General features: G+C 56.2%; 1 protein-coding gene across 3 annotated transcripts in view; it reads right to left on the bottom strand.

The window, feature by feature from the left end:
- Nucleotides 1–209: 209 nt before the first annotated feature.
- Nucleotides 210–10,826, bottom strand: part of GRM4 (glutamate metabotropic receptor 4) — a 35,991-nt gene continuing 25,374 nt past the window's right edge. For all 3 annotated transcript variants that reach the window (XM_032710871.1, XM_032710873.1, XM_032710872.1), the window contains exons 7-11: nucleotides 8,944–9,144; nucleotides 8,116–8,252; nucleotides 6,659–7,594; nucleotides 2,103–2,349; nucleotides 210–1,035 (exon numbers count right to left, since the gene is read on the bottom strand). In XM_032710871.1, the coding sequence (XP_032566762.1) occupies nucleotides 986–1,035; nucleotides 2,103–2,349; nucleotides 6,659–7,594; nucleotides 8,116–8,252; nucleotides 8,944–9,144 (1,571 nt within the window). In that variant the 3' untranslated portion in view covers nucleotides 210–985. The remainder of the gene's footprint in view (nucleotides 1,036–2,102; nucleotides 2,350–6,658; nucleotides 7,595–8,115; nucleotides 8,253–8,943; nucleotides 9,145–10,826) is intronic.

Here is a 10,826-nt window from a genome sequence, read left to right as displayed (position 1 = left end):
TGAGGCACAGGCTGCAGTGTGTGCCCCAGTGCCCCGTGCCAGGGACATGCTGAGCTCCCCTCTCCCTGCCCCATCCCCTCCCAGAAGGACCCCTTGGCAGCAGGAATGCCTGGAGAGGAAGGACACCAAGCCCCCTGCTCTCCCAGAGCACTTGGCCACCCAAAACCTTCCCTGTCAGCCCAAACCAAGTCACCAAGAGACAGCAAACACCGAGTGCAAAACCAGGGTCTTTTATTAGAAATCTCCTTGTATAAAAATGATCATGCTCTACACAGTCATCGAATAATTCATAAACATCCAGGCACTGAACTTTGTTTTTTTTGTGTGTTTTTGTTTTTTGACTGGTCAGTACATAAAGCAGACGTATTTCAATCCATATGGTCATCACGTACATTAAGGAACCACCTATAGAAATCAGCACTTTGAACACAGTCTAGGTTTTATTTTATTTTATTTTGTTGTCTGTTTTTTATGTAAATTTTATGTATTTTTATTTATTTTTCCTTTTTGCAACATATAGAATTTGGTAGGATATGGGGGAGAGAGTGAAGAGGGATGGAGGAAGACAGGAACAAAATAAAATGGAGGATTAAAAAAAAAAAAGAAAGAGAAAACAGAAGGTTCTGCACAACCACAAACAATCTCACAAATTCCAGAAAAGGGAAAATGTTGGGTCTCTTTTTTTTTTTTTCTTTTTGCCAAAATACAGGAAAAAAACCCAAAGACTTGTCGAAGTTCGTCACCTCTTCCCTGCTCTCCGTCCCCCCGCTCCGCTGTCCCGCTCCCCCCGGGAGCCATGCACCGACACCGTGGGCGTGGAATGGTTTTATTGGTTCTTTATGGATTTTTTGCTGCTGTTGATGGCCGTTTTCCTGGGAGCTCTGCCCCAGTGGCCCGGCAGGAGCGTTTCCCCAGGCTGCCACCTCCCCTCCAGGGTCCTGCCAGGAGCGGCTCCGCTCCCTCCCGGCTCCCGCAGTCCCTGGAGCTAAATTGCATGGTTGCTGTAGCTGACATAGGTCTGTTTGGTGGCCAGTGCTGGAAGGAGAGAGAGAGCTCACATGGATCGTTCACAGAGTCCACCCTCCCCTTGTGGCTCCCATCCCACCCCCCGACCCATCAGTCGCACCAGGAGATGCTGGCAGGGTTTGCTCGTGAACAGGGTTTGCTCGTGAACAGGGTTTCCTTGTGGATCCAGCCAGCACCAGCACATGGGATCCTTCCCTGGGAGGGCACGGAGCCGTGGCAGAGAGGCTGAGCCCAGGGCAGCCTCTGGGTGCTCTCTAAAGACAGTTCATCCCAAAGAGTGACCCGGGATGTGACACGAGCCATGGGAATGTGCTCTCGGGCTGCCCTTCACTTCCCTCAGCAACCTCCTACAGACAGACCACGGGTGCTCCGTGTTCCCAAAGCTCATCTTGTCGCAGCCCCGCAAGGCACAATTTGGGGTCCTGCCCTCAGTGGGCACGATGCTCTGTGGAGATGCCCCCATGAGGTCCCGAGGCACCACAGGGCTCAGTGGGCACACGGACACCCTCCAGCCAAGGACACGGACCGTGCTGGCACAGATGGCAAAGCCCAGGACACCCTGAGCAGCACAAACGTGTCCCTTGTGGAGCCCTCCCATGGCACTGCACAGAGGGGACACCTGGCAGCTCGTGGTGCCTCACTGACAATCGAACCTTGCTGCAGGTTTCCAACTGGTGTTCCCAGATAACAATTAGATAGAGCAGAAGAAATTGGAGCTGACAGAGCTATTTGTTAGCTGCGATGTTTTCGTAGCCGATCTGCCCGTATCAAAGCCCTGTGAATTATTTATTCTGTTGTTTATTTAAGGATACGTGACCCGCCAGTGACAGAGTGAAAAATGTCCCCTCGGTGCTGCACCGACATCCCCCCCCATGCCTCCTGCCCCCAGTGCTGCTGCTGTGCCTGCTCCCTGCGTGGCACAGCCGGGAGCTCACTGCCAGCCCAGCTCACGCCGAGCTCCCACAGCCCCGTGAGAGACACGTCGCAGCCAGAGCTGCAGCAGACTCTGCTCTCCCTCTCCCAGCTCCTGCCATCCTCAGAGGATCCTGCTGTGAGTCCCCCGGGAGCCGCCTTACCTTGTGTTTCCAGGTTTTCGCAGAGCTCCGATTTGGCCTCTCCGTTGGGGCGGAAACCTCCCTTCTGAGAGAACTTGTTGGACATGGTGGCCGCTGTCACCACCGCCTTGAGGCTCCGCTTGCGCTTGGGGACGTTCTGCTCCGGGTGGAAGAGGATGATGTACACCTTGGGCATGTAGAGCATGCCCAGGGACACCGAGGCACTCAGACTCACCGAGATGGTGAGCGTCGTGGTCTGGATGTACATCTGCAAGACACAAGGGCACGAGCTGAGACCCCCCCCCAGCTCTGTGGGATCCAGAAGGGTCAGCTGGGAAAGGAGGAAACAGGGGACCATGGAAAAGTTGGGAGTTAAATAAACTGAGTAGGGAGGCAGTGCTGGAAATGTTGGCACTCCTGGATCTTTAACATTAGGCTTGATGCTCCACCAGCTGCAGGGCAAGAGCTCCGATGCTGATGGTGGGCACAGCAAGGACAGCCACTCCCAGGGCACCCTCACATCCCATCTCCCTTCAACAGGTAATTCCCATTCCCCAGCTGGCTCCTGGGCCCTTGTCATGTAAGTCACATATTACACACCGACACTGCCTTTTTGCAGTCAAAACTAATTTCACGCTCACTGTCCAGGACTAACAGTGACAGATGTTTTGCAAAATGAAAGCCCATTAATCTGACTGTAGAATAATCCATTTTTCTATGGAGAGCGTTTGGCAGGCTCCTCACAAGCCGGGGGCATCTGAAGCAGGTGGCAACCTGGAGGAGGAAGAGACCCCCTCCCTCTGCCCATCCCATATCCCGGGGTGGCCAGGAGTGCAAGTCCCTGCTCCACGGGCATCCCTGCAGACATCCCTGCTCCGTCAGCATCCGGCACGGGGCTCCATCCTCTGCAGCATCCTCTCCTCCACACAGCTCATGTGCTGGGCCAGTGGGGCTGAGCAAGGAGGGGGCTCTGGGTCTCCGGGTGCCTTTGCACACCCCTGGTTTGCAGGGTGCTGACAAGGGTTTAGGAACTTTAAAGCAGTTCCTGACCTTCACCCCTGACTCTGACACAGCAGCGTCCAGGGATTGTCCTGCAGGTGTTTCCCACGTGGGATTTAATGCCATGTGAGGAGGCACAACCTGGAGGAGCCAGGGAAGCCCAGGGACTGCAGCAGCAGCCAGGGCATGGGGTCCCCACCTCTCCAGGGCCACACACTTGCCCTGGGGGCTCAGTTTCTGGAGTCAATAGAGCAGAAAGGTGGTGGAGGGCAGGTGCTGAGGCAGGGGCTCTGCACGGCTCCCTGGGGCTGTTCCATGCCAAGAGTGAGAGCTGGTGGGAGACACCCATTCCCAGGCAGGGCTGTCAGCCCTCCCAGGACCCACAGGTCCCAGCTGTGACTGTGCAAAGCAAATCAACACATGGCCCAGATTGTTCCAACTCAGCCCTGAAGGGAAAATGCCACAAAGCTTGTTCTGAGTCAACAGAAAACTTTGGTTTGTCCCCAGAATAAAACCTCCTGCTGTCACATGCACCGGTTTGTTTGTTCCACCTTCTCTCTCTAGGCAGTTTTTGGAAATAAAAATGTCATTTCATCAAGCAAAGTCAAAACATATCTCTGTGCCAGAATATGTGCGCTTTTTTCTTTCTTCCTCTTTTTTTCGCTCCAACTCTCCAGACTCTGCTGCAAGTGTCCTGGACTGGCCAGGAACAAGGGCAGCACGGGGACCCCAACTCCAGGCACCCCAACCCCTGCCTGGGAACCAGCACAACTCTGCCCAGCACAGTGTGACCCTGGTGGAACATGGCTCAGCACCCCTCATCTCCCAGACCCCCTCCTGTTCCTCAGCAACACCTTTCCAAGGAGCCTCACTCCAGCAATTTCCAGTTTTTGTGCCTCTGCAGCAACTCCCCCCCCGTGCCTCGGGGGCGTTTCAGCAGGGAGGGAGAGCAGCTGAGCTGAGCTCAGATGTCTCTGTGCAGGCTCCCCCCACGTGCCGGGGCCAGGGCTCCCCACACACCAGGGACTCCCCTCTGCCGAGACTCCCACTGGCACCAGCTCCAGCTCCCCATGCTCCCCTCACCTCTTTACCTCCTGCAACACTTCTGGGGTCTCACAGGGCCACCGTGGTGACCTCCACCCCGGTGGTGCCTGTGCCAGAACAGCCCCGTGTTCCGCAGCCCACACCGGCCCCCGCAGCCGTGTCTCGCCGCACCAAACCCACGACAGCTCAGAGAGGAGTATTTTTAGCCTGGAGCTCAACACAGCCATGGAGCTCTGCTCAGTTAACCTTTTGCCACTGCAAAAAATGACCATTTCTCACTAGTGCAGTTCCTACTCTCTTAATTGGTTTCCAGCCCAGAACCCCACTTCGCCCCTCCGTTAACAAGACTTGAGCTTCCTCCAGAGCCCTCAGAGGTGTGTGCTGTACTGGGGAAGTTCCAGCTCCTGGCCCAGCAGCAACTCGTGCCTCATGGGCAGGATCAAAGAGCAGAGCCATCTCTGACTCAGGACAATGACGTTGCACCAAGGGACTGCAGCAACCTGAAGTGACCCCGCACAAGCCCCTGAGCCCGGTGCTGTGCTCAGCCCCTGCTCAGAGCTGGATGATCCTGTCCTGCCTGAGGGAGCAGCCCGGGCTCAAGGCACAGCCCTGCACAGCTTGTGCTTGCCCCACAGCAAATCTCTGCATTAATTGGAAACTCCCCCCACCCTAAATCCATGCCTGGGCCCACTACAAGGGATTTTGCACCGTAGTGGCTGCTGGGGAAAAGGCAGATCTGCTCAGCCCTCCTCCAGCACACTAACACCACTGGACAGTCCCTCTCATTCCTTCCCTCTCCCTCTTTTCCCTCAGCTGAAAGCAAATGTGATAAACAGGGAAGCAGACAATGACTCCACTGTTCCACTGCCGCCTTATCAGCGCAGGAAATTGTCTCTTTCTTTAGATCCTCTGTTATTGCTATTTCTGTAATCCGCCGGGATCGGCGGGGATAAGAGGTTCTTTTCAGAAAAGGCTTGGGGGACTTGTTACAGTAATATGCCACCTCCATGCAAAGTTGTGGGCACGAGGTAAAGCGAATTAAAATAAAAGTGGAGATTATTATTATCCGACTCCTCCAGACCACGAGGCCTCAGCTGCAGCCTCAGCTGGGGTCTGGGCAGAGGTGCCAACGGTCTGGGGTGAGGATCTGCCCTGTGGCATCCTCAGGACTCCAGCTGTGCTCTCAGGGGAGAACAACAGCCCCGCCGATGCTCCTGGTTTTTCTGTTCCCGGGTGTGCAGGTACTCCATGGAGCCCACCAGGCCCTTGGTCCCGGCAGCCGGGACACTCAGAGCCCACTCCCACAGCACAGCACCAGCTGGAACGGCAAAACCCCTCCAGGGATCACTCGGCAGACTGAAGGCTGCGAGACAGAGCTCCGGTCCAAGGGGAGTTGGGAACATCACTTTTTCCGCCTCTAATCAGCTTGTTAGCAGCCTAATAACAGAGCAGCCCTGTGCATTACAACCCCCCATGTGAGGCACAGCCTATTGTGGAGCTGCTGCCTGACAGCCAGCGTTCGGCAGCCCTAAATTATCCCGTGACAAGCTGCAGTGAAGAGGTGAGCAACCTTGCGCATAATCTACAATCATTATCATTTCCATCTTTATTACCCACAGTATGCCGAGCACATTAAGGAGGCTTTCAGGGAGCTTTTGTTTTGCAATAATTTCTTAAAAAACCTGCTTTCTTGTTAGTATCTCCCCTGCCATCTCATCAAAATGGAAATGCTGCAAAAGGCTCCATTTATTTCCTTTAATTCTCCTCCACACTTCCAGCCAGCACTGGCTTGGTGAGACTTTTTGGTTGAGCCAAGGTTAGAGTTGGCTGGGCAGGCTCGGCCTCCTCAAGCGCTGGGGCTGGATGCTCTGAGCAGAGTCAGTTCAGCAAAAGGTCCCTCAGCAAACCACCCCCAGCCCTTCGCAGTGGGTGTTCCCAAAAGCCACGGCGTCAGCAGCTCAGCGCCGTGGGGACACCTGGGGGGTCCAGAGAGGGGTCCGGATGGTGGGTCACCCCGGGGATTCCCAGGGAACAGCAACTCCAAGATTTGTTTGTCAGAGCAGCTCTGGGCTGGCAGGCGGGAGCTGTTTGCATTTGACAGAAACGAGATGATTCCTGTTTTGGCTGGCAAGCAAAAGGATTTGGGGCTCATTCATGAGATTTTTATTCTTTGTTCTTAATCCCTCGCACTTGAGCACGGAGCCTCATCCGGGCTGGCCTCAGTCCCGTGGGAACTCGGTGCTGGGGAAAGGCGCCGGCTGGGCAGCACTTGGTTCCTTTCCATGCAGAAAAAGTGCTCATGACACTGGGACCTGGATCTGCTGTCGGGACTCATCCTCCCCTCCCACACAGCAGCATCCTGTGCTGCCACTGCTCCCATCCGGAGAGGGGCAGCGGGGGCAGCAGAGCTCTTCCCACCCCAATTCCCATGCTGGCTGGGCCAAGGGAAGCGACCTGAAGACATGACAGCTTCTCTCAGCCCTGCTCCTCACAGCCCACCAGAGACCAGCCAGGCCTCTCCCCTCCTCCCTTACCTTTTCCGCTGACTGTGACGTCCCAAAAAATATCGGGATGAAGGCTAACCACACAATGCAAGTAGTGTACATGGTGAACCCGATGGGTTTGGCTTCGTTAAAGGTCTCTGGGACCCCACGGGTCTTAATAGCATACACAGTGCAGGTGACCATGAGGAGCATGCTGTACCCGAGCAAACAGATGAGGGACAGGTCCGAAATGTCACATTTGAGGATGCCCCGGGCAAAGTGGGGGTTTGTAGTCCGCTGGTCCTCGTAGTCAATGACAGAGTGGGACGGGTCCACGATGAACCAGATGCAGACGCCGACGAGCTGCAGCGAGATGAGGCTGAAGGTGATGACCAGCTGGGAAGCGGGGCTGATAAACCGGGGGGCACTCACCGACTTCTTGCCCTGCTCGAAGATGCGGTAGATGCGGTTGGTCTTGGTGAGCAGCGCGGCGTAGCTGATGCTCATGCCCAGCCCGAGGAAGATGCGTCGCAAGGAGCAGGTGCTCAGGTCGGGCTCGGCGATCATGAGGAAGGTGGTGGCGTAGCAGAGGAAGATTCCTGTCAGCAGGACGTAGCTCAGCTCCCGCCCCGACGCCTTGACGATGGGCGTGTCATTGTAGCGCACGAAGGTGATCACCACAAAGAGGGTGGCGATGATGCCCACGATGGCAATGAAGACGGGCACCACGGCCCAGGGCGAGCTCCACTCCAGCTTGATGATGGGGATGGGGGTGCAGCTGGTGTGGTTCTCGTTGGGCCGCTCGTTGAAGTGGCAGCGCTTGCAGTGGAACTCGTCCAGCTGGTACTGGTAGCCGTCGCAGCGCTCGCAGTGCCAGCAGCAGGGAATGCCCTTCACCAGCTTCTTCCTCTCGCCCGGCTTGCAGGGCAGGCTGCAGATGGAGCTGGGGAGCTGGGTCCCACCCCCTGGCCACAGCATGTTCTCAACCTGTGGGGAACACGGCACCAGCCTTTGCTGACGGCACTCCGGGCCTCAGCCAGGCACCCCAGGGCACAGGGGATGCCCTGCCCTGCTCACAGCAGAGCTACCCAGATCCAGCCCCTCACCCTATCCATGCATCCTACAAAGGGTCCCAGCCCAACCTGGCATGGGGATAGAGTGGTGATGAAGCTCTCCACTGGCCTTTTGGGAAAATTCAACATCAGAAACCCAAACCAAAGTCCCTCCTTCTCTGAGAAAACCCTTTCTGCTCTGTTGTGGCTTCTCTCTCCTGCCCGATGCCCAGAGCCCGTGGGGATGGTCACACGTGCTGGTGACCACCGCAGCTGAAGCACAAGTGTGTACTTGCAGTACACCCTCCCCTCTGACCCCCCCATGTTTGTCTGCCTGACCTTGCACCCGTGGGCTCCCAGGCTCGCAGACCCTGCTTGGTGAGAAGAGAAACCTGCAGGGCCTTCCCCTCAGCACAGCCTGTTCACGGCCCCAGTGCAGCACCAGCGAGCCCTTACCTTGAGGTGCAGGTGGTCTGTCCACTGCCCAATGACTTTGTACTCAGGGGTGGAGTTCCTGATCTGGTACTGGTAGATGTCATAACGCCCCGGCGCGTCTCCGTTCTCGTTGAATGTCACAGGGGTCCCAGCAATGCCTGTGGGACAGGGGGGGCTCAGCACCCACAGCACCCCCAGCATGGGGAGTCCTGGGGATGGGGTCCAAGGGGGCTCTGGTTTGATGCTCCCCCCCCCCACTCGCTGCTTATTTTAAAAAAGGGGGAAAAGCAGCTTTAAAGTTAAATCAAGTGAAGTCTGCAGATAAACACTAATGAAAGGAAGAAAGTGAAAAATCAAGCAAGAGGGAAAAGTAAGTAGAAGAGACACTGTGGAGGAGATCACAGGGTGGAGATAAATAGAAGTAATAAGGGGACAGGACAGAAAATGTTTATTAAGGAGATACAGCAGGGGAAAAACAGCATTTCCAGAGGAGATCTGACACAGACAAGGGCAGAGCAGCGGGATTCAGTGGGACTTCTGCCAGGCGGGAGGAAAGGAGGTGGTGGGGGGAGCAGGCAAGGGGAGAGCCCAGGCAGGATGCCCGGGTGAGGGCAGGATTGGTGCTGGGTTACACTCCAAAGGCTCCCAGGAGATGTGGAAGCTCAGACCTCCTCATCTGCTGATCTGCTGTGAAACTGCCCCATCTCTGCCCCCCTCATTCGCAGTGCAGTGGGTGCCCAATGGCAACTTGAATAAATTGTGGGTGCTGCTGTGTGACCCTTAGTGGGGGACCAGCAGGGACACCCAGCCCCTGGGGCCGCTCCTGCCACCGCCCCGGGCACGACAGACCTGAGAAGTTGACGTTGCGGATGTACTTGAGCAGCTCCACCCCGTCCACCGGGTCCATCTTGGGGCACAGCCCGACCTTGCCGGGGCACAGGTTCTTGTGCATGTTGTGCAGAGCGTGTCCCATGGCGTAGACGGCGTCAATGACAAACTGGACCTTCCCCTCCTGCTCGTAGGAGGAGTCCTGGCCGATCCGCTCCCGGTCTGCGGGTACAGGGGGAAGCAGGTTCCATCTCCCTGCGCCCCAGCCAACCCCTGGGGATGTGTCTGCTGCACCCAATCCCTGGCAGACAAGCCCACTCTGGACTGGAGCAGCTGGAAACTCCAACCCCGTTCTCAAAACTGAAAACCCAGGTGATGTGCAGCCAAAAAACATTCACTGGGGAAATTCCCAACCAACCTCCCTGTAACATAGACCTGAAAATGTGGGTGCTGCCACCCTGCTGTGCTTCCCAGAGCCCTTGGGATGTCACATCCCAGTGCCATGAGCTGTCCTCATACTCCCAGGTCCCCAAGAGGGATGCAGACTGGGCTGTGACTGATGTCCCACCCTCACCCCCATGCACTGACCTCCGTCATCTCCCAGGAGCTCCCACAGGCTCAGTCTCTATCAGTGGTGTCAAGGAATGCCCAGGCAGCATCCACTACTGTCTGTGTGTCCTCCATCTCACTTCCAATGCCTCCTGTCCCCCTTCTCCCCTTGTCACCCCCTGCCACCCTCTGCCCTCACTGACCCCACAGCCTTCCCAGCTCACAGGATCCTGCAAGGATCTGGCAATTACCAGTGACAGCTGCCTTCATCCCTGCCATAACTGCCCTTAATGGGACCAGAAACATGTTAATCACTTAGCAGAAGACACCGCTTAATGTAACACGCTGTTAATTACAGCCCAGAGAGCATCTCCCATGGGCACTGCCACGACAGAGCCTCACCCTCTGCCCCCCCATCGCCACCTCCAGCCACAACCAATGGGAAGGAGGGTTTGTCAGAGAGCTGAGGGCACAGCCTCCCTCCTCCAGAGGGGCAGCACATCCTAGAAAGTCGTGCAAGGGTGTCCAGAATTAACTCTGGGTGTGCCATGCTCGGATGTGCCCTGATGTAAGGTGGGGTTCACAGGGGCCACAGGGGACCAGGCACTCAGCCTGTGCAGGTGGGGACAGAAAGGCACAAGCAAGCATTGGGTGCTGATCCCCTCCATCCCTGCTGTGGGAGGGTGGGATGAAGCTGGCTCTGGGTGCAGAGCAAACCTCCGCTGAGAGGGGACGGCCCGCGAGCTGTGCCGGAGGTCCCTGTGCCAGGATGAGGTGACACGTGCCACTGACATGACACTAAAGCGAATTGATAACGAGCTGACCGACAGGAAAAGATGATATCAGGGAGGTGAATTCATAGCCCATCCTTCAAAGTTACAAAAACACTTTTGGAACGTGGAGATTACTCATGCAAACCCTGCCAGGTGATCCCTCCTTCCACATTATTGACAGGAGCCATTAATCTTCTCCCTCAACTTTGAGCCCTTCCCCACATTCATCTCCAAAGGTGCAGACAAGCCACTCTGTCTTGTCAAGATAATTACCTATTAAAGGAAGGGATGTAATAGACTGTCCAGGGGAGCTGAGCCCATAGGCATGTCCCAGCCCTGCCATCACCCCCAGCACTGTCCTGCCCAGGGGACACAAAGGACCCAGGGCTGGTCCCTTACAGCTACTTTGCTTCCCAGCAGCCAGCTGAATCCCACAGAGGTCCCAAAATCCAACCCACTGCAATAACACAGGCTGTGGAGGCTGGATTTTCATCCCACACATCCCTGTGCCCTGCAGCGAGCATCAGCCTGGGGCTGTGGGAAAGCTGGATCTGGTGCCAAGGCTGAGCATTGCAGATAAGG

The sequence above is a fragment of the Chiroxiphia lanceolata genome, chromosome 25 (assembly GCF_009829145.1).
Source record: "Chiroxiphia lanceolata isolate bChiLan1 chromosome 25, bChiLan1.pri, whole genome shotgun sequence".
In the NCBI taxonomy this organism is placed as follows: Eukaryota; Metazoa; Chordata; class Aves; order Passeriformes; family Pipridae; genus Chiroxiphia; species Chiroxiphia lanceolata.
The sequence above is the reverse complement of the archived record's forward strand: the minus strand, read 5'-3'. Positions and strand labels throughout refer to the sequence as shown.